The following is a 23745-nucleotide window of genomic DNA, read 5'->3' as shown; positions in this document are numbered from 1 at the left end:
TTTGTAAGGAAGCTTTTAGAGGCAAAACATTGTGGTTTAGGATGTTCTTCAGACATCTGGTCCCATTCACCACCACTGTGAACAATTCTGACTTGGTGAGTTTCTCTAGAACTGAGCGTTTCACACCAAAACCACTCTGAGTGACTGTTGTCATCTTAACCATTTCATTATGCAGATATTTGGGAGAGACAATGTGACAATGCGGCTCCTTGAAAGCCAGTGCTGTGGTAGTGCACCACACTTTGGAACTTAACAACTAAGTAAATTGCTTATCCTGTGCTTGAGTCTGTGAGGTGGCTTACATGGTGCTACAGACCAGACAGAAACTGACTGGTAGCTAAGTACACAATTATTCTTTGTTCCTCTCTCTGTAGGTATCCCAGCATGTATCCCAACCCTACCACTTATGAAGACCCATCATATATCATCTAAAAACATGAAATTGGATGTATAAAAATGAATTATATTTACATATATTGTATTTAAGGTGTAAATGCTTGGAAACTGGTGTGTCAATAAAAATGAAATGATGATCAGAGTTCTATAAATGATGTTGATGATTATTTTTTTTGAGCTTTAAAGAAAACGTTTGGTCAAATAAAGTCAATCACTGTTTATCACTGATCTCAGACACAGCAAATCAGTCAAGACATGTTTGGTGTCTGTGTGAGACTAACATTGCTGAGAAACACTGGGCTTGGACTGTCACCAATCCTGTCTCTGTAAATGCACACCCAAAAACGTCACTATTGGGGCAAATGGTGCACTGATTTTGAGTGGCTGAAACCACTTGGAATTGGTGACAATCTACATCCACTGTTTGTTAGCAATGTTAGCCTAGTATCTCCATCCCATTGTAAACAAAAAAAGCAATCAGAGACCAGACATGTCATGAATGATGGACTACATCTGGGGTCAGTAATCAGTCATAGTCAGTTTATTAGGCCAAACTATTACTTTCTCAAGTAATGACCGTTAGTTAGTGTGAAAAAGTCAGAGACCATGCTCATTTATTTCATTTCCAGTTTAATTTCCCGCTTTTTCCACAGGAAACAATCCAGAAACATATGTTCTGCAGAAAATGACACGGAAGCCTCATCAACAAATCTAATATAAAAGATTAATTTTAGTGTTTCCACCCTTTATTACACGTTTTCCTTTTTTTGGGATACTTTAGTTTTTTTTGCACCTGCTACAGTGATGCCAGCATGGCCCACTTCAATGTAAGATATATAATTGACCAAGATAATATACAATACTGTATGGACGAGTGTGCAGTGTGGTCAAAGACCTCTGTATGTAGTTGAAATGACAATAAAACCCACTTGACTTGACTTGACTTGACATTTACTGAGATACAGTAAAATACACAGAGGAGTGTGGTGTCTATTGAGTGAGGTAGTTAGAGACAGCAGTCAGTCATGGTTTACCCTCTTACACACCCTAATAAAGGCTTGCCCCCTCTATCCATAGATCTCTAGTGAATTCCCTGGGGTCTGGCCCTCATCTGGAATCACCATACATAACTGGGTTTAGGGTCCTGGGTTGGATGATGGGTGATGGATTTGATTGATTGTTGTTGTTGCGGGAACAGTTTTCTGCTCTTCTACAAATAGGCCAAATATTAGCCATTGATTGCTAAGCCTAGGGTCAGGGTTGTGGTAGGTGTGTGTCAGAGAGAGAAACCTATGGAAACACCCCACAAATACAGTAATTAGCTCCAGTGTTTGAGACCAAATAACCCCAAAATGACAGAAACGTTTCAAATTAGCTTGTATTGTTATTATTATTATTATTATTATTATTATTATTATTATTAGGAAGCTTAGTTGGGGGGGAAATGTTTGGTTTAGGTTACCAGGGTTAAGATGTACAAACCTCACAAAGTCAGTAACACATACTAGTGTTTATCTCTTTGTTGGGACCAAATGACCTCAAAATGACAGAAACTGAAAAATCTGGGGACATAAGGGGACATAAGTAACAAGGACAATGTTATAACATTAAGAACAACCGTTTGGGTCATTAAGGTGAAGATGGAAAAACCCCACAAAGGCAGGAATACAAACAGGGATGTGTGTGTGTGAGAGAGGGCGAGCGCGCGCGCGCGCGCGTTGTAGTGTTGTGCATGCGCCACTGGGCGAGTCTCGGCTGTCTCCGTAACTCTGCTTTTTCTCCACGAAAAAAAGGGAGAGAGGGGAGAGTTGGGGCGGAGGGGCCGCCATTATCGGGAAGCTGGAAAAACCCACCGCTCAGCCCACATGCAGCCCTGCAGCTCGGCCACGCGTTCAGCAGGGCTTTAGCAATTCAGGCTTTCGATCCGGCGATGAGGCGGCGTGTCTGCGGCTTACTGGAGAAAGAACCCCTCACACGGCTGCCTGAAATCAGCGCCTTATTATGGCCACAACAAAGGACAGCATAATTGGTCCAGAGCAACGTGGTAAGGCCGGAGGGAGAGACTGAAGCAGATGTATTTGTCTCTGTTCGTGGGAACCAGCACCACCACCACCACCACCAGCAGCAGCAGCAGCAGCAGCAGATGACCAACGGCGGAGATTTCTGTGTTGAATGTTGTTGCTGGGTGGAGGATTTTTTTGTCAGGCTGCTTTACTCGAAAGAAGAGCCCAGCAGGTTAACCCGAGGCTAAATATCCATTGAAAAGTAGCAGACTGCCTGCTCGCATCCACCAGCACCACCAGAGTGGTGTGTCTCAGAAGGAGCTCTGGGGGCGAAATAAATGACTAAGGATATTTGAGGGAAGTTAGTTAGTTAGCTATTAGCTAGGTGTCATTATTTGCGCCATCTGTACTGAAACCGGCTGAAAAGCTCCTCACCGTTGGCCTGGACTGGACTGGGAGGAGGAGAAGAAGAAGAAGGAGGAGGAGGTGGAGGAGGGATTGGAAAGGGAAAGGAAGGACGGACGGACGGACAGACAAAACGCAGTAAACGGTATTTATGTTTCCTAAATGTTTTAATACGAACCGCTAACAACTTGGAGAGACCTCTAGCAACCGTTTGACAGCCTTTTTTTTGTCAGTAAAGGCTTAGGCCGAGCCGCTGTGACAGCTACAGAAAGGCGTGTGTGGCTGTGGTTAAACTGCAGTCATGTAGGTTAGCTAAGCTAGCGACACACACTGGAAGTGAATGCTGGCTAGTGGCAGCCTCCGAGCCGGCTAGTCAGAGGACGGGCTGTGTGCTCAAGAGGCCTGGAATTGCCGTGGTTTCTGACACTCTGCCGGTCGTCCTCGCTAAACTAACGGTCTTAAAGCTGTGATTTTGGGTGATTTTGAACTCTGCCCGTCACATTTTGGTCGACTAGTGGGAGAAAACCGTTAGTCAGGCGGCTAACGTTATTGTTCGCATCACATGCGTTAGCCTATGACAAACAGCAGTGGAGCTGGACTGGTTTCCCAGCGCCCTGTCATTACTGTAATCCACAAAGTGCTCCTTAGTACGATTGCACTATTTATTTTCTCCCCAATTTTGTGCACCCAGACAGGATTTGATCTGCTTACTTGTCGGTTTTTGGCAACATTTGATTTATTTATTTTTTGGTGTCGTTTTTAGTTCCTTATTTAAGCTCCTATTTGACATAGGGGTGGGCGATATGCATACACACTTATGTCCAAATGTTTGTGGACACCCCTTCTAATGAATGCATTCAGCTACTTTAAGATGCACACCATTGCTGACACAGCTGTGCAAACGAACACCCGCCCCTTGTCTAGCCCCTTGTCTAGTCCCTGCAGATAAACATGAACCTTTTGGCTCAGTGCCTAATGCCAGGTGTGGGCTAGAGGGGTATGAAGCCCCCCAGCATTGAACTGTGGAGCAGTGAAACTGTGTTCTCTGGAATGATGGTGCTCCATCCGATACTTTTGGGATGAGTTGAAGAGTTGTGGATGGGGTGAGGTGAGGTGGTGATCATCCAACATCCTGACTGCACTGAAGCTCTTGTCGCTGAATGCAACCAAATCTTCATAGCAGTGCTCCATAGAAACAAAGACCTCCCTGGATCAGTAGAGACAGTTCCTCCAATAATAAACGATGAACTTTTAATCCCTTTGATTTTTGAAAGAAGCATTGAATGAGCCCATTGAGTGTCCCAATACTTTTGTCCATGCAGTGTATGGCATGATCCTATGAGACATTTCCTTCTGCATGATGATATATCAAGAAACCTAATGCAACAGTAGTGCCACATTTTAACAAATGCCGTCCAGTTTTTTTATTAATTATTTTTTACATGTGATGCTGAACAGAAAGCAGTTAAACAGGACTAATTGAGCTATTTTTTTTAAATGTGAAGTTGGACAGTGAAAAGATTAGATTTTTACTTTATTGATCCTAGAGTGACCATGTTGAAGCAGCACACACCAAACTGCTGTAGTGAAGGTGCATCAGATAACCTGGGCTCACGTTCTTCTATATGCAGAATTATAACAGCATAATGTGAAAAAATGATTTTTGGGTGATTACTAGAGGTCTAATTAAGCAGTGACCTATTTATGGTGGCTTGGTTTCCTAACAATTTAAACATACAATTTGTAAAACACAATACAAATGAAATAGCCTGTAATGTGACCTGTACTCAACATTATATAACAAATGAATACAGAACTGTACAATTAAAGAGAGGAGCATAATAAGGTTCTAATGAAACTCTGATAACTAAATGTGTTAACAGAGTTAACTTGGAACTTACACAGCCAGTCACAAATGCAGAGGTATGTCATATTGTGTTTATTGTCTTAATAACTCATTTATAAACCCACAACATGGATACATCCTTTCTGTGGTAGTCTTGTTAAGTATGGTCTCAATGTACTTGACTGACTATAAGCTGAATGTGGTGCTGCCAACAGGTGGTGTAAAAAAAACTTGTGGCAGCATGCCACTAGCCTCTGCTGACACTGTGCTTGCCCCCAGACTTTTCCTCCTAGATGATCTCAACTCGGGTCAAGAAGAGCTGTGGATCAGAACGTGGAACAGTTGGGCAAAAAATATATATATTTTCACAATAGACCTATTTGTGAGAATGCATGATCACTGAGTCATATCGCCAACGGCAGGTAACTGCTTTAAAAAATTATCTGCATCGGACAAGTGCAGTGTTTGGCTGACTATGCAATGTTGAATTATTGTTCAATTACGTTATCGATTCTTCATTTTCTCAAATCTCTAAGGATGCAGTGGAGGGTATATGTCGTTCACTCACGGTTTAAAACGTGAGCTGGCATATACGCACCTTTTCTGAGAGGTTACTTATGCAGTCAATCATTGAGTTTTGAACACTGATGTAGATGTTTCTGTTCTGTTTAAGTGTTCTGACCGTTTCCCTTAGTGGGACATTGACGGACAATTCTAAGAGCAAAAGTAGATACACCCTCAAGATCAGCAGCTCTCCCATTAAAAAAAATGTACGATGGAGATCGATAAGGCGTGGCTTAGTAATGCACAAGCAGGATTGAAAGCATCCAATTGGAGGCGTTTCTGCTTTGTATAGCAAATCGGATCAGGTTTATTGTCACATTACATTAATACATGAAAAGGTGTTTATAGATTTAAAATGAGAGTTTACGTATATTATTTTATGTAAAATGTTTTTGTTTCAGGTAATATTCCTAGTAGTTACTGATTAACATGGGCACATTCAAACATGAACAAGTTTCTACTAAAGTAGTTTACATGACCTCACACACTACTCACCCACCATCATCAATCAATATGGATCCCAGCATAAACACACAAACACACTTTTTGCAGTCCTGTGTGTGTGTTTGATGTAAAATCCATCCTCGTGCTCTGCCGAAAGCCGGGATGTCATTATTAGTAGTTACTTGCGCTGCTGCTGATTTGGTGCAGAATGGGCAAACAGCTTTATGGATTTTAATGAATAGAACTTGAGCAGCTACAGAATGAAGAGTTATGTACAGACAAAGGCGCTGCTGTAGTCAGAACCTTTTACAAAATTAGCCATTATTAACCCAATAATTAATAAAGTTTTCTTTCTGGAGAGGAATGCAATAGCACAGTCTTTTACATTGGAATGGAAGCTGTAGGCAGGTGGCTAATGCTAGGCCAAAATGCACAAATATGACCTTCACAGGAGAAAATGTTTTGACGAGATGTTCCTTAAACAAACTGTCTTAAACAAACCTAGTGCATTTCAGTCCAAAGTTGAAATATAACTTTGAATCTCACAGAATTAGAAGCCTTATGGAGAAAGAATGGGCAGAAATCTCCCAAACAAGATTCTTATCTGGCTACAAAAAATGCTTACAAGCTGTGATTTTTACTAAAAGGAACTCTGAACATTTATTCGGGCCCTTCTTCTTTCAGTTGTTTTTTTTAACTATTAAAACATGTCATCTTCATGCCTTTCGGAAAGCAGGTTGAATTTTCACCAGGGTGTCCAAACCTTTGCATCTACTGTGATTCAGTTTACACATGAAGAAGTGGTCAAAATGAACTCTCACACGAGTGTAAAAGTCTGCTTACATAAAAAAAAAGAGAAATTTAAGGCGTGGATACAAGCATTTTGCTCACACTGTAGAACTATGTTTGCATGCGTGTTCAGACATACCTCACATATGTCACACGTTTACTACTATTAAGTGAAGATATCTCTAGTCTGGGATAATTACCTTACTACTTTGAAAAGGGGGTATTCCATATAGAATGCTATGAGTGACCGATTAAGGGAAAAACATAATGAGTGCAGATGCTTTAAGGTAGGTGTACTGTGTGATACAGTTCAGCAGTTAACATCCTAGCATGATCTGTGGCATGTGTGGAAATGCTAGATTAAGACAAGAGGAAATGATCTAAGTGACCTCTGTTCATTGTTTGGGCATGGAAAGCAGAGCTTCAGTCACAGACTGTGTTGCATAAGCCTCTTCTTACAAGGAACATGTGTTTGTGCGAGTGATTGTGTTTCAGAACAAAGTGTTTCAGACCTGATGATGAGTGGTTTCTTCTTGGATTGCCTCTGAGGGCACAAGGGTCACTGAATGTTTTGATGAGTAGTAAAATACTGTAGACCATATATAGCCTATATTACTTTTGCAGTGGTCTGTTTCCAGCCCAGTTCACCACACTCTCCACCACTATTGTAATAATGGTATCTTTTGGAATAATGGTCTTCCATCCAGTACAGTTCCATAGACAATGCCAAGGCATGCTGAAGCTATTCCAGCAGCATACAGTAGGCCAACATTCATGCTACTTCATTTTAATGTATCACCTATGTGAACATCATACATTTAACTTACTGTTAAGCTTGAAAATGAACTAAGATTGTGGTGTTTTTTTTTTTTAAATAATCTTTATTTCCTCTTTTCAGGATTGCACCCAGTTCCTCTGTAAGATGGGCAAGAAACATGCAAGCTGGACTAGTCTGATGTAGAGGAGTGATACAACCATCAATACAGATATAAACTGGACACAGATGTGATCGACCAAAAGGGAATCTCACATTACCCTTTATGGACACGTGTCAGAGTGTCGGCCTCTGTCAACCTTTGTGGCATGGCAAGATGAGTGCCTGCATACGATGATGGCTAAAAAGCAAGATTCACGGGCGCCCACCTACAACCTGGTTGTTGTTGGTCTGTCGGGCACTGAGAAAGAAAAAGGCCAGTGTGGAGTTGGGAAGTCTTGCCTTTGTAATCGCTTTGTCCGCCCAAGTGCAGATGACTTTCATCTCGACCACACATCAGTGTTAAGTACCAGCGATTTTGGCGGACGAGTTGTCAACAATGATCATTTCCTGTTCTGGGGAGAGGTGGAGCGAGCTTTGGAGGATGGCACAGAATGCAGGATGCATGTTGTTGAGCAGACTGAGTTCATTGATGACCAGACATTTCAGCCACATCGTAGCACAGCACTACAGCCTTACATTAAAAGAGCTGCGTCCACAAAGCTGGCATCTGCTGAAAAGCTCATGTATTTCTGTACGGACCAGTTGGGACTGGAGCAGGACTTTGAGCAAAAGCAAATGCCCGAGGGAAAGCTACAGGTGGATGGCTTTCTCCTCTGTGTTGACGTAAGTCGAGGAATGAACCGCAGCTTTGATGACCAAATGAAATTTGTCACCAACCTGTATAATCACCTGGGCAAGACAAAAAAGCCTGTTGTGCTGGTTCTCACCAAGTGCGATGAAGGTGTTGAGCGATACATCAAGGACTCTCATACGTTTGCTATTACTAAGAAGAACTTGCAGGTTGTTGAGACATCAGCTCGGTCTAACGTCAACGTGGACTTGGCCTTCCTTACCCTGATTCAACTGATCGATAAGGGGAGGGGCAAGCCTAAGATAATACCTTATTTTGAGGCGCTGAAGCATCAGAGCCAACTAATTGCCTCTGCAAAGGACCGCTATGAGTGGCTGGTGAACCACATAGTGAAGAATCACAATGAGACATGGCCCAACGTCAGCCGACGCATGCAGCCGTCACCAGAATACAAAGAATACGTCTTTTTGGAGGGTACAGCTAAGGCGAAAAAGCTTTTCCAGCAGCACATTCATCGACTTAAACAGGAGCACATTGAGAGACGTCGAAAGGGATACCTAAGTACTCTCCCTTTGGCCTTGAGTTCTTTAGTATCCGAACTGGATGAAATTGAGCACTTGAGCTGGTCCGGGGTACAGAAGGTGCTTGAGTCCAAAAAGGATTTTGACCATTGGTTTGTTGTGCTAGAGGATGCACCATGGGAGGACACACCACATCTTGACAATATGGAAGATGATCGCATACCCTTTGATGTGCTGGACACAACTGCTGCAGAAATAATCTTTGATGCTCACCTTGAACATCTGCGTAATGAGAGCAAGCGTGCTGAGATGCGGCATGAGTTCAAGATGAAACTGGCATCTTCACCCTTTGTCACTCCTGGTAAGCCATGGGAAGAGGCTCGCAGCTTCATAATGAATGAAGACTTCTACCAGTGGCTGGAGGAGCCCGAATATCTGGACATTTACAACAGGCATCAGAAGGTGATCATTGACCGAGCTAAGGAGGATTTCCAGGAACTACTTCTGGAGTATTCTGAGCTTTTCTATGAACTTGAAGTGGATGCCAAGCCAAGTAAGGAAAAGATGGGAGCAATTCAGGAAGTACTTGGGGAGGAGCAACGCTTCAAGGCTTTACAGAAACTGCAGGCAGAGAGAGATGCTTTAGTACTGAAGCACATTCATTTTGTCTATCACCCGACTAAGGATACCTGCCCTAGCTGCCCATACTGTGTCGACAACAAGATTGAGCAGACGTTAGCCTTATGCTTCCCCACACGCTACCCTTCTTTTGGAAAGTCTCACATGAATGACAGCAAAGCAGATAGGATTAATTTAGTGATCTTGGGAAAAGATGGTTTAGCAAGAGAGTTGGCGAACGAGATTCGGGCATTGTGCACCAACGATGACCACTATGTGCTTGAAGGTAGGCTGTATGAGCTAATACTTAGACCCATTGAAGGCAACGTGAGACTTCCTGTTAACTCCTTCCATACAGCCACATTCACACCTCATGGGTGCCTGTGCTTGTACAATTCAAAGGAATCTCTGTCGTATGTTGTGGAAAGCATTGAGAAGTTGCGTGAGTCTACACTTGGCAGGAGGGACAACCACATAGCACAACTTCCGCTCTCTCTTTTGTTAGTCACTAAAAGAGGTGTGGGAGCGTTGAGTGACATTGGTGGGGAGACTGCCCAAACCTTAATCTCTCAGGGTCAGCAGGTAGCCATAAAACTACAGTGTAACTTTTTGGAACCTGCCTCCCCTGGCTCGGGCTATGGGCGTAATGTGAATGAGAGACAGATAAACCAGGTCTTAAAGTGTCTTCTGGACTCAAGGAGGAATGCTGTATTTCGTAGCGGTTCTCCTCCCCCACCACCTCTGCCTCCAGGTATCAGGGACATGCAGCAAGACCAGAGTCCAGAGGCGGACTTGCGTATTGTCATGTGCCTAATGTGTGGGGATTCCTATGATGTAGACCAACTTCTCGCACCCTTCTTGCTGCCTCAGCATTGCAGGCCGACCTCCCCCCATTCCAGTGGTACTTCAGTGCTGCTGGAGCAAGCAGTCAGTGGCCATAGACAGACGATAGAGCTGTCCCTACTGTCATATCATGCTTCTTTCACCATGCGGAAGAGCCGGCTAGTACACGGGTACGTAGCCGTTTACTCTGCTCGTCGTAAGGCCTCATTTGAAACCTTGTGTGCCTTCCTCTGTGAGGTTCCGGACATCATTCCAGTCCAGCTGTTAGCTGTAGGGGAAACCCAGGCAGAGCTCACAGACTCTGACTTCGCAAGAGACATGCTGACCCAGGGCGAGGATCTGGCTCGTGAAATTGAGGGCCGTTTTGCCAGTGTGGTCTGTGGACCAGGTGGAGTTGTTGGAGGACTACACAGAATAGACCTCTTGCAATCATTCTTTATGGAAGTAGTAGAGAAGAAGACCCTTGTTGAGGCCACGCATATGTACGACAATGTTGCAGAAGGCTGTAGCATCAATGAGAATGTGTATTCCCCTCAGTGTGGTTCCCCTAGCCCTGTCACAATGCTGTTAGATTCTGAGGAGGACATGGAAGCCTCGCCGCCTTACCACGATGGCACCCTCACCTCACACAGTGGATTCAGACTGCCTGACCTCGATTCAGGTGACACGTTCTCGGTCATCTCTGAACTTAGTACCTTTGAGAACAAGCTGAACAACAAAGTCCCTCTACAGGTGAGGCCCAGACCCAGTGTCACTTTTGACCTAAGGAAGCACAACTTTAATCCCTACACAGACCCAATCAGCCATCGGCGATCCCTTACCTCCAATGTGACCTGGCCTCCTGGTGGGGACAGCATTTATGATCCGTCAGACTATGCTGAACCAATGGATGCCGTGTCCAAGCCTCGACCCAGCCACGAAGAAAGCATCTACTCTGTGCCGCATGACAGCACACAGGGTAAGATCATCACTATCCGGAATTCCAACAGGATGCATTCCAATGGTGGTGGCAATGGCTCTGACAGCGAGGGGGATGGCAGCTCGTTGGAACGCCGCCGCAAGTTTTCCACAGCAGGAGTGAAGCCCCGACTGTACCGCGACCGTTCTAAGCGGCTAGGCAAGTTCAGTAACTTCCGCACCAGTTTCTCCATCGGTAGTGACGATGAGCTTGGTGTCCTTCCAAAGACAAAAGAGGATGAAGTGACCGTTCTGAAGGGAGAGTCACTTATTGAGGAAGGAGAAGATCCCAAGAAAAGAAACATCCTGAGAAGCCTTCGTCGACCAGGCAAAGTTAGTACATTACCATAGAAATGTTGTTCCCCACATGTGCTGTTTTCAGTCAGACTGGTAGTTCTCAATCTTTTGCTGCAGTTTGAATGAAGTAAACCCAAATGCTTTTCTTTATTCTTTTTCTACAGAAAACAAGGCCAAAGCCTCGACACTCAATCTCTAAACCTTTGGAGAGCAATTATTTTGGGGTGCCCTTGGTTAATGTTGTGTCTCCTGACAGACCCATACCACTATTCATTGATAAATGCATCCGCTTCATTGAGGCCACAGGTAATTTTACAGTTCTCAATGCATTGAATGTCTTATGTTGTACAAGTTATTCTTTTGTACCCAAGAGTTTTGTATTGTCTGGTCTAATATGATCATACCTAAGCAATGATTGATAAATAGCTGAGGAGTTAAAGGACCTCTTTTTGATTAGGCAAGATGTTAAGAACAGTTACTCAGATTTGAAACTGCAGTAGCTTTGTCAAAGACAGGCCTTTATTTGTAATTACTCTGGTATGAGTTCTATTATGGTTTCTGAACCCTTTAGTATGGAGTAGATTGTCTGTGAATTTTCAGTGGGATACCTTCATACCTTCCATACGTCTTAACTAATATTTTGGTTTGATGATCAATTTAGCTTTAGTATTGCTTTTACAGTAGCACTGAATAAAACTCCTAAATGCTGCAGTAGCTTACTTCCTCTTTACCCTCTCATATCTCACTAAAGAACATAAAAGATCAGCATTTTTGGACAACCATGAAATTTCCAAGAAAAATTGCCTTTAGTAGTGTTTCACTTCTCTTTAAAGCATGGTATTAGACAAATGCACCGTATTCTTAGGCACAGATGTGACCATGTGATATATATTTTTTTCTCTCTCTCTTTCTCTCTCTCCCTCTCTCTCCCTCTCTCTCAGGTTTGACTACAGAAGGTATTTACAGAGTTAGTGGGAACAAGGCGGAGATGGAGAGCATGCAGAGACAGTTTGAGCAGGGTGAGTCTCCTCTCAGCAGAACCTCATCTCTTTAAATCAAGAAATGGAAGGTTGAGAGTCAGTTAACAGAATGTTGAGTTTGAATGGTTTTATTATTATTATGAGCTTTAATCAATTTCTCTCTCTTTTTAGATCATGGCCTAGACCTGGTAGAGAAGGACTTCTCAATAAACACAGTGGCAGGAGCTCTGAAGAGCTTTTTCTCTGAGCTGCCTGAGCCACTGGTTCCATATGGTGCACAAGTGGAACTTGTGGAGGCTTTCAGTAAGATTATTATTATTATTTTTTTAAGTTTAATCATATAAGAATATAAATGTACCAACACAACTTGGACCTGCTCCTCACACATGAAATCTACCTGCACTCTACACTCTACAAACTGTGCATGTTTTTCTTTCATTTTAGCTTAAAAAAATAATAATTTTAGAGAAAACCATTATGCACGTTGGCAGTATAACGTGTAGCATTAATTACAGCTGGATCAGATTTTATACAATAATAATTAATTATACACTAGTATTCAGTGCTAGTTTTCATTTAGTGCTGTTCATGTTAATTTAAAGTGACCTTGGTTGCACTGATCTCTTGTGTGATTTCCTCTGGCACGGTAATATAATTTCAAGAGTAGTCTTGATGTGTCTGAAAGATCTTCTCATGATTACCTACAGATTTAAATACTTTTTCCGGAACTGCTGGGGCTATTGTTAACCTTGTTCTAACATGACTGATGTAGCTCATGAAGGGCTTGCTAAAGAAAGCTCCTTAGTTGAAGCAGGAAAATGGAAAAACTATGCAGCCATGTGAGGCTCCACGATAAAACTGCACCACAGTAGCTCCAAACATATCCCAGACTTTACCACCACAACCAAAAAACATGTGATTTCACAGTTTGCAGAACAAGAGGCAGAGTAAGGTTCTCATTCAAGTAGTAAGATAGGAATGACTTCATGCTTGCTCATTATATATATATTGTGTTCTTTTGTAGAGATAAATGATCGAGAGCAGAGGCTGCAGACCATGAAGGACGTGCTGAGAAGGTTTCCCCGTGAGAACTATGAAGTCTTCAAACACGTCATGAGTCACTTGAACAAGTGAGGCTCTTGCTGTCTTCAGGGATTGGATATCCTGTCAATTATTTTAAACAGAAGCTTTAATTTCTAGTTTCAAGGATAGGACTCTGTTCCATAGATTCATGTGGACTTCTTTAACCACCTCTGCCTACATGTGGACCAATTCAAAATTGTTTTCTGAACTGCTAATTAAAACTGAACTAAAAAAAATAATAATGATGAAAGCAAAGTAATGAATTATGTTGATGTTTGCCTTGAAAGATTTATTCAAAAAACGTTTTAAATACCTTTTTTTTTTTGCCTTGTATGTTAATGTATTTCCCTCTTTTAGGGTCAGCCAGTGGAACAGGGTGAACCTGATGACCAGTGAAAACCTCTCCATCTGTTTCTGGCCAACGCTCATGCGCCCCGATTTCACCACCATGGACGCTCTGACTGCCACGCGCACCTACCAGACAATCATCGAGACCTTCATACACCAGTGCGCATTCTTCTTCTACAACCAACCCCCTGCAGAGTCCCCTACGGGACTCTATGGCATGCCGGGACCGATGGTGCCCTCCGCTCTACCGCCGTCACCCACCACTGTCCCCTCTTGCATCCCACCGCCACCACACTTCAGCCCCCTGCTGCAGTCACCCCCCAATTCACCACCTCAGAGCCCCCACACTGTCCCACCAGAGCCACAGACACTGTGAGACAGAAAAAATGTAGAAACGCACACACAAACACACCCTTATACGTCTACTTTTTACTTGCCTACTGGCTATGTATTTACAAACATACTCATTGCTCATATCCTGCACACATGTACTTGCTGCAGTCTTTATATAGACACTTGGAAAAAACAGAACATATATTTAGGTGAGTGTTGCATGTGGCAGAAGGATACACTTCTTCAGCACTGCACTGAGTTAGTGATATACACATGCCTGAAACTGTAGCGTGCTGTTGACGCACACTCTTACACACAGAAATACACACGTATGTGGTCTTAAGCATACCTTGAGAGTATGCACCAGTCTAAATGCATTCACCAAGTACATTCACACACTTGCACACAGGCAAATGATTCTCCATATCCCTATTTGCATTCAAAGCGTTCTCCTGTCTTTTGTGTGTGGGCAAACCATCCTGGATTATTATGGGGCTGTCACTGTGCAGATGGATCAGGACTTGTCCTTCATAATGAAAGTCAGCGTTTTGCAGTTCCGCAGACATTTGAGTTTGCAGTTTTTCCGGTTCTTGTCTTTCCCTGCTTTTCTTTCTCTCTTCTTTCTTCTTTCTATCTTGTACACTTTTTTCCTCGCTTACTGGTTCCCTGAACTCAGACTGTGGCTGCTCTTTGAGCCCAAACAAATGAAGGATATACAGTAGGGATGTGCGTAATGAATTGCAGTCCATCCACCCAGGCACTTGCTCTTTCCCTGAAGGCTCTATTCAATGAAGATCAGCAAACATTTTGGGAGAGTATCAATTTTTTTATTTATTTATTTTTTAAAAGATGAATGGCATCTCTGCTGCTGCATCCTAATTTGCCACTTTGTCTGACCATAATGGCAGACATTCGCCCATGTTGGTTTAATCTACCTGACCCCCTATATGGATTTAAAAGACTGTTGTGTTTGAATTTGGTTCCTGTTCTCTGCTCCAAGACTTGAAGCCTCTTGACATGCTAAGGAGTGGCATTTGTGAAGTTCTGCTCTCATTGGTTCCTGTGGATCTGTGCCCTTATATTTAGCCGCTGGGAGATGTACCTGCTTTTGTTCCAAGACTTTTTTTTTTCCCCTCCTGAAACGCTGGGATTTGATTGGCTGGATCTTAAACGTCAGGCGATTAGAGGGGAAGCACTTTAACGTCGGAAGAAGAAGTGCCCCAGAGCGTTTACAGACTTTGGAACACTTGATATTTAACCTCTAAACTATGAACCTCTTCACCAAGGGCGAACCCAAAACCCTCGCAACCTTAATATAGGATACGGATTCCAAAAACCACATCAATAGGCCTTCTACGGACGCCCCCTCTGACTGTTTAAAAAAACAAACAAAAAAGAAACTGCACCATTTTCACTTACTAATCTAAAGCACTTTGATTTTCTTTTAGACCTCTTAGAGCTGTTTTGTGAAACATAACACTGAATTCCATTTGGGTTAGGCCATAGCCCACGCCGGGGATGGTTTATGATCTTCGCGAGGCTTCTGTGTGTCTTTTGTCCTGGATTTTTCTCGTACATGTGTGTGTCATGAAGGCTAAGCCATGGCTAGACTAATGTAGACATTAACTCATATCATGATTGTTTAAACAAATGTATTCAGATTTCAAAATGTACAGCAGTCCGGCTCTCTGCATCTGCCATCGCGTACACAGTCTAAGCTCCCCAGAGTGTCAGTGCATTTCATGAATCCATTTGATGAAAAACAAACAAACAAAAACGAACAAAAAAAAAATCCAACGCTTCGTTGTGTGTAGATTGTAAATGACTTTGCCGTTCTCTTAAAACATGAAGCCTTTCTGAAATGAGAGTTTTGTAATATACACTGTTTGCTTGAATTGCCCTTTTTTTTCTTTCTTTCTTTCCTCAATCCAGCCAAGGTACAGTAGCTTAAGTACCAAAGTAGTGCTCAGTGCCCAGCTAGACTCAGACACTAGTTTGAATGACTATTTTAAAGATTTGGTGATTTGGTAGGGGTGATTACATTTAAGCTAGGTTCACATACTTGACAGGTTGTTTGTACTGTTGTGTTTGTTTGTTTGTTTTTTTGTGGGTTTGTTTTTTTCTTCCCCGAAAAATAGAAAAAATCCACTTTTTTGGTGAAATATGAATGTTTGATCATCTGTGTTCTATCTACAACTGGAATGAGCAAATCAAGAACTGGTTAAGCTGCAACTGATTGCCCTATCCATGCTCGGCCCGCAGTGTGGCGTATTGGTTGGACAAGCATTTAGAGAACAGATTTGGGGGGAAATCGCATTCAGTCTAATGTGAAGCTGGATTACACCTTGCCAAGTGAGCTACCACAAAATATAGGTGACTGGTTCAGTTCGCAGTCTGGATACCAATAAGAGTCCTTGGGCAAAACTCCTAACGCTACACAGGCCCACCTTAATAATACGAGTAATCTTGTAAGTCACTCTGGATAAGAGGGTCAGCTAAACACTGTATATGTAAGGTCAGGTGTAGTTTTCGTTGTGAGGTTTTAGGGATAAATATTTAATTAATGGGATAAGCCAGTAGGCTAAGCTATATGTAACATTGCTAACATCTATAATGTTGCTGGCTAGCCAAGGTCACATCAGTGAAATGCTGCAATGCATGTTGATGTAGAATTTTATATATATATATATATATATATATATATATATATATATATATATATATATATATATATATATATATATATATATATAAAGCTACAGCAAAGTTAGGCTACTGTATGTAGCTGTAGCTAAATCCAGTTGTCAGGCCCCAGTACATCTATCAAATACTGTAAATGTTGCTAGAGCCTGCTTGGTTAGCACGGTAACACCTAATTCACCCCATAATCTTTCTAGTATGGTGTATGCAGCTGAAGAGGCATGAAATTGAAGCCCGGATTGTATCCGCAAGTTTGGGCTGACTGGTTTTGCTACTTTTGAGACCTAAACATGCTGCTTTTGAGCTCCTCTGTCAACAATAATGCTGCGAGGCACTGCAGATGCTGCAAGATGCAGGGGTCTGTAAAAGTACAAGCCCGTACTGTTCTAAAAGAATATCCCTGACCTAGCAGCAGGTAACAGACCGTTAACAACTATTAGCCTGTTGACATGCTAGAGCAGGCCAGCAGCTCTCCTCACAACATGGCAGGTTCAATTTCGGTATATACACTCTATTGACATAAGTTTTAGACAGTCAGGACAAGTCAAGCATTCTAACAGAATGATTCATGGTCCAGCATTAAGAGACTTAAGATTTAAAACCACCAAATAAGTTAGTTTTGGAGTTAGGTTTTGCTGTGCTGCTTGGCCGACTTCTGGTCCATTTTGTTTTAGCAGGTTGAACAAAAACGGTCTCCACGGTCTTTACATCTGGCATTGACATGCGTTTTGGATATGGCTATAGACCAGATTCTGTTTACACTTGTCATTAAAACGCATTCCCAGTGTGACTAGATGAGATCTGATTTTACTCTCCCGCATTACAAGCACATCAACGCCTACATCATTTCTGCTCCGCGAGACTGTGAACAGTTTAGAGAAACAGTAGATGGTTCTCACGTTCCTGTAATGGCTCTGCCAGAAAACCACAAGGAAAGTAATACTGCTTATATAATATTGCATCAACTGGTAAATAGGCACAAGCGTGAGTGTGCACACAGACAGAGCAAGGCATATTTTCGACAGGCGTATTTCCGCTTTCTCTCTTTGATTGATTACAGAAAACACATTCCATTTACACTTGTATTACATGTGGATGCTCTCTCTATCTGACTACCTCTAAATGTAGTTTGAGGGATCTGATCATAAGCTGATCATAATGCGTCTTAGGGTGTTTACACCGGGCTTTTTATGCGGACAAGTGAAACCCGAACGTGATCCAGTTACCAGAAACTCATGTTACTTCAAGGTGTAAACAGGCCCCTAGTATCCCATTAGTTTCCTTTGCTTGTGAGGCATGCAAAGGCACGGCTGCAGTCAGGCCCTTCTCAAAGCCCGTCCAGCCATGTTGGGAGTTGCTGCACAAGAAGGCAGAGCATGGATAGGTCAATTTTAAAACTGTGAGTTGAGAGAAATGCCGAACTACAGTCTTGATCAGGGTCAGGTTTGCTCCTTCTGTCTTAAGGAACACAAGCTCCTCTTACGTTTGGGACGACAAGCTAAATTGATCCAGCCTCTGTTTGTGTGTGTGTTGCTAGTGTTTACAGGAATATTCATGTTTAAAACTGACAGTGATTGTTCGGTTGAAGGTTGTTTCTTTGTCCTGGACGGCAAGCGTGAGCGATTTGTTCCTTTCTGCTCTTTGGTTTCTTGCAACACCTTTGCTTATGTTTTTCTCCTTTCTCTTAAACCCCACAAAGCTTCTCTTTAACAGGAGAGCTCTTGTAGCATATCTGCTATTGGCCTAGGACTAGGACTAGGATGTCTGGAAGGAAATGGTCCTGGATTGTCTGTCTGTGAACGTTTACCAGCCCCAACCCCCCCCCCCCCAAAAAAAAAAAAAAACACTGTAGAATAAACCTGGTTTTAACAGGATGGGTGTCTGAATGTTTCCAGGTAAACTGATCTCAACTGCGGTGTACAGGCTTAGCTGTGACATTTTCTGCTATAGGTGGAGTGGCTCTAGTATCTGCTGCCCTCTCGTGACTGTAGTGTGAACTGCAGATGAGTCAGGAGTTGCAAGAATTCTGTGACTATGAATGAAGTTATAAATGCAGTACCATTCAAAAGTTTGCAGCAGTATATCAAGCATTTAAGCATGAGCTTTTAGAGGCTATGGAAAAACAAACATACATTCAATTGGGTGTCCTCAAACCTTTGACTGGTACAGCATGTTTTGGACCCTTTTATATGATTTTTGTTTTGAACGGTTTTCTTAGTCTTTGGGACAATGATTGTGCAGTTGTTTGAAGAGTTAGTAGCTTCCTTTTCCCTAGTCTGCTTCTAAACCTGTCTCAGAGCCTCTTCCCTGCCTTCAATTCCCTGGGAGATCACCACCCCCTGCTGTTAGCAGCGAGTACCTGTAACGTCATGTCTGAAATGGGCTGTTCTACTATATGGGGAGAGTATGGGTTTCAGAGAGCGCACTGTGGCTGAATCACCTGAGCTCTTGCACCATCTAAAACAATCAAGGCAGCAAGGCAGATTGTTTTTTTTTTTTTTTTTTATAGTGAAGTGAATAGAAAAATTTCCAATGGGTGTTCATTTGTGCGTGTGAGGTGTCCGATGTTTTATGCCTTTTACTCGATGGATGCTGTTTATTTTGATACTGATCAACAAACGTTTGTTTTGTTTCTTTTTGTGGATGGATTTAGGGTGAACTCAGTACCATGCATGATTGAAGACCCTTACCAGGAGAAAGGGTTGCCACTTTTCAGTATTTCAGAAGTCATGAAATTATGAATAACATGTATTTAAAGATGTAAATGGTGTGAAATGAAAAGAAGCATCAGCAGAGCCTCTCCTGGAGGAGAGACAGGAGGGCTGTATGAGCTGTACCATAGACAATAAATCAGTCCTGTTACATGGAAACAGATGGTGGTGGTGTTCTGTTTGTCTTGCTTTTTGACTTTGAAAGCCCCTGATGTCGATGCCCTGACACGAGAATAATGTCACTGCTCCATCATTACTTTGAGTACCTTATGCTATAAATGTATTTACCTGTTTGAGATTTTAGTTTTTAGTTTGCGATCAAAAGGCGAATGAGACGAGAGGGTCAGAATTTCAGCTTTTATTTCCTAGAATATTTTTATGTTCTAGAGTTTACATATGCAAAAATATTGGAACACAAGTGTTTCTTCTGCCCCTAGTTCTTGCTCTCCATCTTGCTCGCTCTCTCTCTCTGTTCTCTCTGTGCTGCAAACCAGTATAACAAACAATTAATATATTTTTTATCCAATAAAAAAAGAAATAGATCTAATATCTAATAAGAGAAAATAAATAGATCCACGTCAGTTTACACCATTTTTCTCGCTGGGCTGCTGTGGGCTAGTGCGACCTGAGTAGAATGAATGAAATTCAGGGGTGAGAGTGCGAAGTCAGAGAATCATCAAACTATTACACAGAAGTGCCAGTTGTGTCACATTCGTTTTAACCATCTTTTCAGCAGATAAGGTAAAAAAAAACTTGATATTTTTTGTTCAACATTCCTCTCACAGTAGCAGCTACATCCTCTATTATCTGGTTTGAAATAGAACAGGAATCCATAGAAACATATGCAGGCAGCTCTGCTTTTAGTCTGTTCGCAGTATTGATTGCAATAGTAAATCAGTTGATTTTTAGGAAAAGCAAGACATTGTTCGCTACTTAAAACTCAGTACTGGATTTCCTTAATTTTTCAGGGCATCTCGTCACCCTACTGTGGGTGACCTTACTCTGTCACCTCAGCCTGACTTTTTTCTCGAATATCCATGGCTGGCTGGCTGGCTGGCCGGCTGGCCACACACAACAAGTTAGGAGTTGGACATCATCTATCATTCTCTAACATTAATAAGTTGAGGCACATACAGACAGTACTAGTCTAGCATCTTAGACACATCAACCTGCCAGTGGCACAACAGTCAAACAGTGGAGAGTGAGCTGTGAGTCAGTGCAGCATAAACGCTTCTGCTAATGATTGTAATGTGTTGTTGACAAAGGAAAGCGCTACACCACACCTCAGACAGTTTGACTGTCTGAGACACGCATATGTATCATACTCCGCTGACCTTAAGAGAGGGTGGGGATGCAAATGAGAGATCTTTTCTCAGTGTTATCCATGCCATCGGTTATTGTATGGCAGGTCACAAATGCCTTTGATGTACCCAGCTGATCCCCTCAGACCATCACTGCTCCTTACAGAAGCATGTAATTAAAAATCAATATTATAAACTTTATACTGTAGTTTAATAGATTGCAAAAAGCCAATTATGACCCTCCGCTTATAGCCCTTATAGCAGTCTCACAGCCCTGTGTACTTACGGGAAAACTGTATTGCTTATCTGTAAGTCAAGGAACACCTCAAACTTGGGGGGGATAGTTGGGGCCATAGTTACAGTCAAATATTTCAGCCTAAGGAAGCAAAATGGTCTTCAAAAAATCATTCCACAAAGTATCAGCATTGTATAGCTATCTCCACAACAGTGCTAGTTTAATAGTAACATTATTGTTGCTGAGCTGTTATTTACCCTTGGCTGGTACATATAAGCGTCACAGGATGGCCTGTATTTTTTTTACCAGGGGTCAGCTGGCATTTGGAACTGGTACATATGTTTCTGAACTTCATATGCTGGTTTTTCCCCTGCAAAGGCAAAATGCTGTTATAGACATTTCAAATGATGTTCCTCTGGTTAGATTAAGATTACAATGACTTCCAGCAAATGTATTTAAATGTTAATCCTTTTACTTCATTACAAATACATAAGCTATAATAATAACTCAGTAAAGTAAAAATACACTCATAAAAAAACCTCAGAAAACGGAATTACCTGGATTTCAGCATTGATTACTAATACATTTTTGTCAGATGATTATCCAAGTCACATTTAACTTAATTAGACAAACATACAAAGTTATATTGACCGAATTGATATTGACTCTCTGTCTGTTTCTTTTTCTGCAACTCTCTATCTATCCCTGTGCAACTCACTGTCTTTTTATCTCTGTACAACTCTCACTGTCTCTCATTCTATCCATCTACAAATCTCTGTTTGTCTGTCTATCTGTCCCTCTGCAACTCTCTGTTCTATTGGCCAAATATATTGAATGAGCTTTTGGACCATCCATCTTTTGGTTAAAAGTTTTGGGGCTCCACATTGAAGATAAATGTTTATGAGCTTTTGCCCTAAACATTTTTGGTTAGGTTTTGATCACGTTAGCAAAAAATATCTGCAATCACACTTGTAGTTTCTATAGGAACTGCGCACTCTACTTTTTTTAACAATTCTTTTCACTTTTGTTTTTATTTTTTCGTTGGTATCTCCTTCAGGAAATGCATGTCTAGTTTCTTAAAGTCTCTTCAGCATGAGGTCAAAGACTGCTGCCCTTTCACTCACCTGTAAAATGTTTTGATACACTTCTGAATTTAGTGATGCCCCCTCCAACATGCAACACAGTTGGAAAGAGGTTTTGAGGCTAGTGTACTACATTCTAACATTGTGCTACGTTCTCTAAACATAGGGGTGATCATTTAAGAAGCTCCACTTCTGGGCCTTCAGTCTATTGAACATTTTACCAGAAGCATTGTGGAACATTCAGGTGGTCTTGGGCAAGCATGAAAGTTGCAGCAAATTTAAGATTTGGACAGGTTTGGACACCCTTCATAGTGTAATTGCAAGAACACCATTCTTGTTCAGTGTTTTTCTAACAGTGGACTCATGACCAAAGGTCTCTGCAGGTTGTGCAGTCTCCTGTAGGTCTTTGGCTGTTACCCTTGGGTTCTGTCTCAGCACTTTCAGGATTGCCTGTTGTACACTTTACCAGGATTCACTCTTCCCAGCCTGGTGCAGGTCTACAGTTTTCTTCCTGGTGTCCTTCGACAGCTCTTTGGTCTTCACCATGGTTAAGTTTGGAGTTCTCTCATAGTTGAAGTGTACCTATGATAATAATTACAGACCTCATCTTTCTAAGTAGGAGAACATCAACAGCTATCGCTGACCCTCTCTGCTCCCCGGGCGCTGGAGTTGGCTGCCCACCGCTCTGGGTGACAAATACATGCATGTGTACCTTTACCTTATATAGATTGAAAATAATCTATGACCTCAACAAAATTCATCAACAAAAATGTCTACAATTAAAATGAACTTTTTCCCAAGAATCGATTACCTACTCTCCATGATTCCTGTTTCACAGTTACAAAAGTTGTACTGGAAAAACCAAAAGCCTGAATCAAACTTTTCAACTCTTGAAATCTTGAAAAATTAGAAGTTAAGAATTTCAGTCATTATTTTTTGTCACAACAATTAATCTATGTTGGCTATGTTGTAAGTCCAGTGATTAGACATTGATGACACTTTAGTAAAGGACACAGGCAATATTCGCACTCTGTTTATGGATAAATCTATTAGATTTTATTTAGAACATTTAGAAAAGCCTTTTTATTTATTATAGAATAAGATCTACACTATCTGCCTGGTGGAAAGCAAAAGAAATGCTTCAACGGTTTCCCCTCTGATCATACCTCATTATGGAACAATCCTATGTTTTTATTGACATAGTTGGTGTATGCTTTGTATGTTTAGTAATTCCCTCTGCATAAAGCAATAGTCATGGGTAAACACACAGTTGCTTAGATATTTAAAAAATGTAATTGATAAAATAAAACAAAATAAAGAACAGAACAAAACAAACCCTATTTTACACAAAATCAGTATTATGAATTGTAATACAACTACTAGAGTTGATCACTGACTACCACACATTTATCATTTACTGTAACAGCACAACAATATATGTTGTATACTGATTATATACAGGAGGAAAAATGACATTATAAACCATTACTTTTGCTTACTACAGATGCCACATAAATGTTATACAAGTTCTTTAAGATTCCTACAACAACATTATACAAAAGTGTCTTATGGGACACGATCAGTCTAGAAATATGGTCGGTTTATAACTTATCCAGCTCCTACAACTGTAATAAAATGTGCAATAATCACACTTACCAATAGAAATGTGTGTACTGTCATCAAGTCATTCAGAGTCAGGAACTGCAAATATTCACATTTAC

The 23745-nt window shown here is 41.6% G+C and overlaps 1 protein-coding gene across 1 annotated transcript; it reads left to right on the top strand.

The window, feature by feature from the left end:
• The first annotated feature begins 2167 nt into the window (after positions 1–2167).
• arhgap35b (Rho GTPase activating protein 35b) lies at positions 2168–19565 on the top strand. Its single transcript, XM_072675542.1, has 7 exons — positions 2168–2949; positions 7346–11287; positions 11416–11557; positions 12193–12270; positions 12403–12534; positions 13256–13361; positions 13672–19565. Exons 2-7 carry the CDS (start codon positions 7556–7558, stop codon positions 14036–14038), a joined length of 4557 nt encoding a protein of 1518 aa, XP_072531643.1. The 5' UTR covers positions 2168–2949; positions 7346–7555; the 3' UTR covers positions 14039–19565.
• Positions 19566–23745: the final 4180 nt, after the last annotated feature.

This window comes from Salminus brasiliensis, chromosome 1 (assembly GCF_030463535.1).
Source record: "Salminus brasiliensis chromosome 1, fSalBra1.hap2, whole genome shotgun sequence".
Taxonomy (NCBI): domain Eukaryota; kingdom Metazoa; phylum Chordata; class Actinopteri; order Characiformes; family Bryconidae; genus Salminus; species Salminus brasiliensis.
Note: the sequence above shows the minus strand (reverse complement) of the source record. Positions and strands in the feature narration are given on the sequence as shown.

What these genes read in the sequence shown, in the direction of transcription:
- arhgap35b (XM_072675542.1), top strand. Translation starts at nt 7,556, where the DNA reads ATGATGGCTAAAAAGCAAGATTCACGGGCGCCCACCTACAACCTGGTT. An exon ending in GCAGAGACAGTTTGAGCAGG is followed by an intron (nt 12,271 to 12,402) that starts GTGAGTCTCCTC and finishes CTCTCTTTTTAG; the next exon opens with ATCATGGCCTAGACCTGGTA. An exon ending in GTCATGAGTCACTTGAACAA is followed by an intron (nt 13,362 to 13,671) that starts GTGAGGCTCTTG and finishes TCCCTCTTTTAG; the next exon opens with GGTCAGCCAGTGGAACAGGG.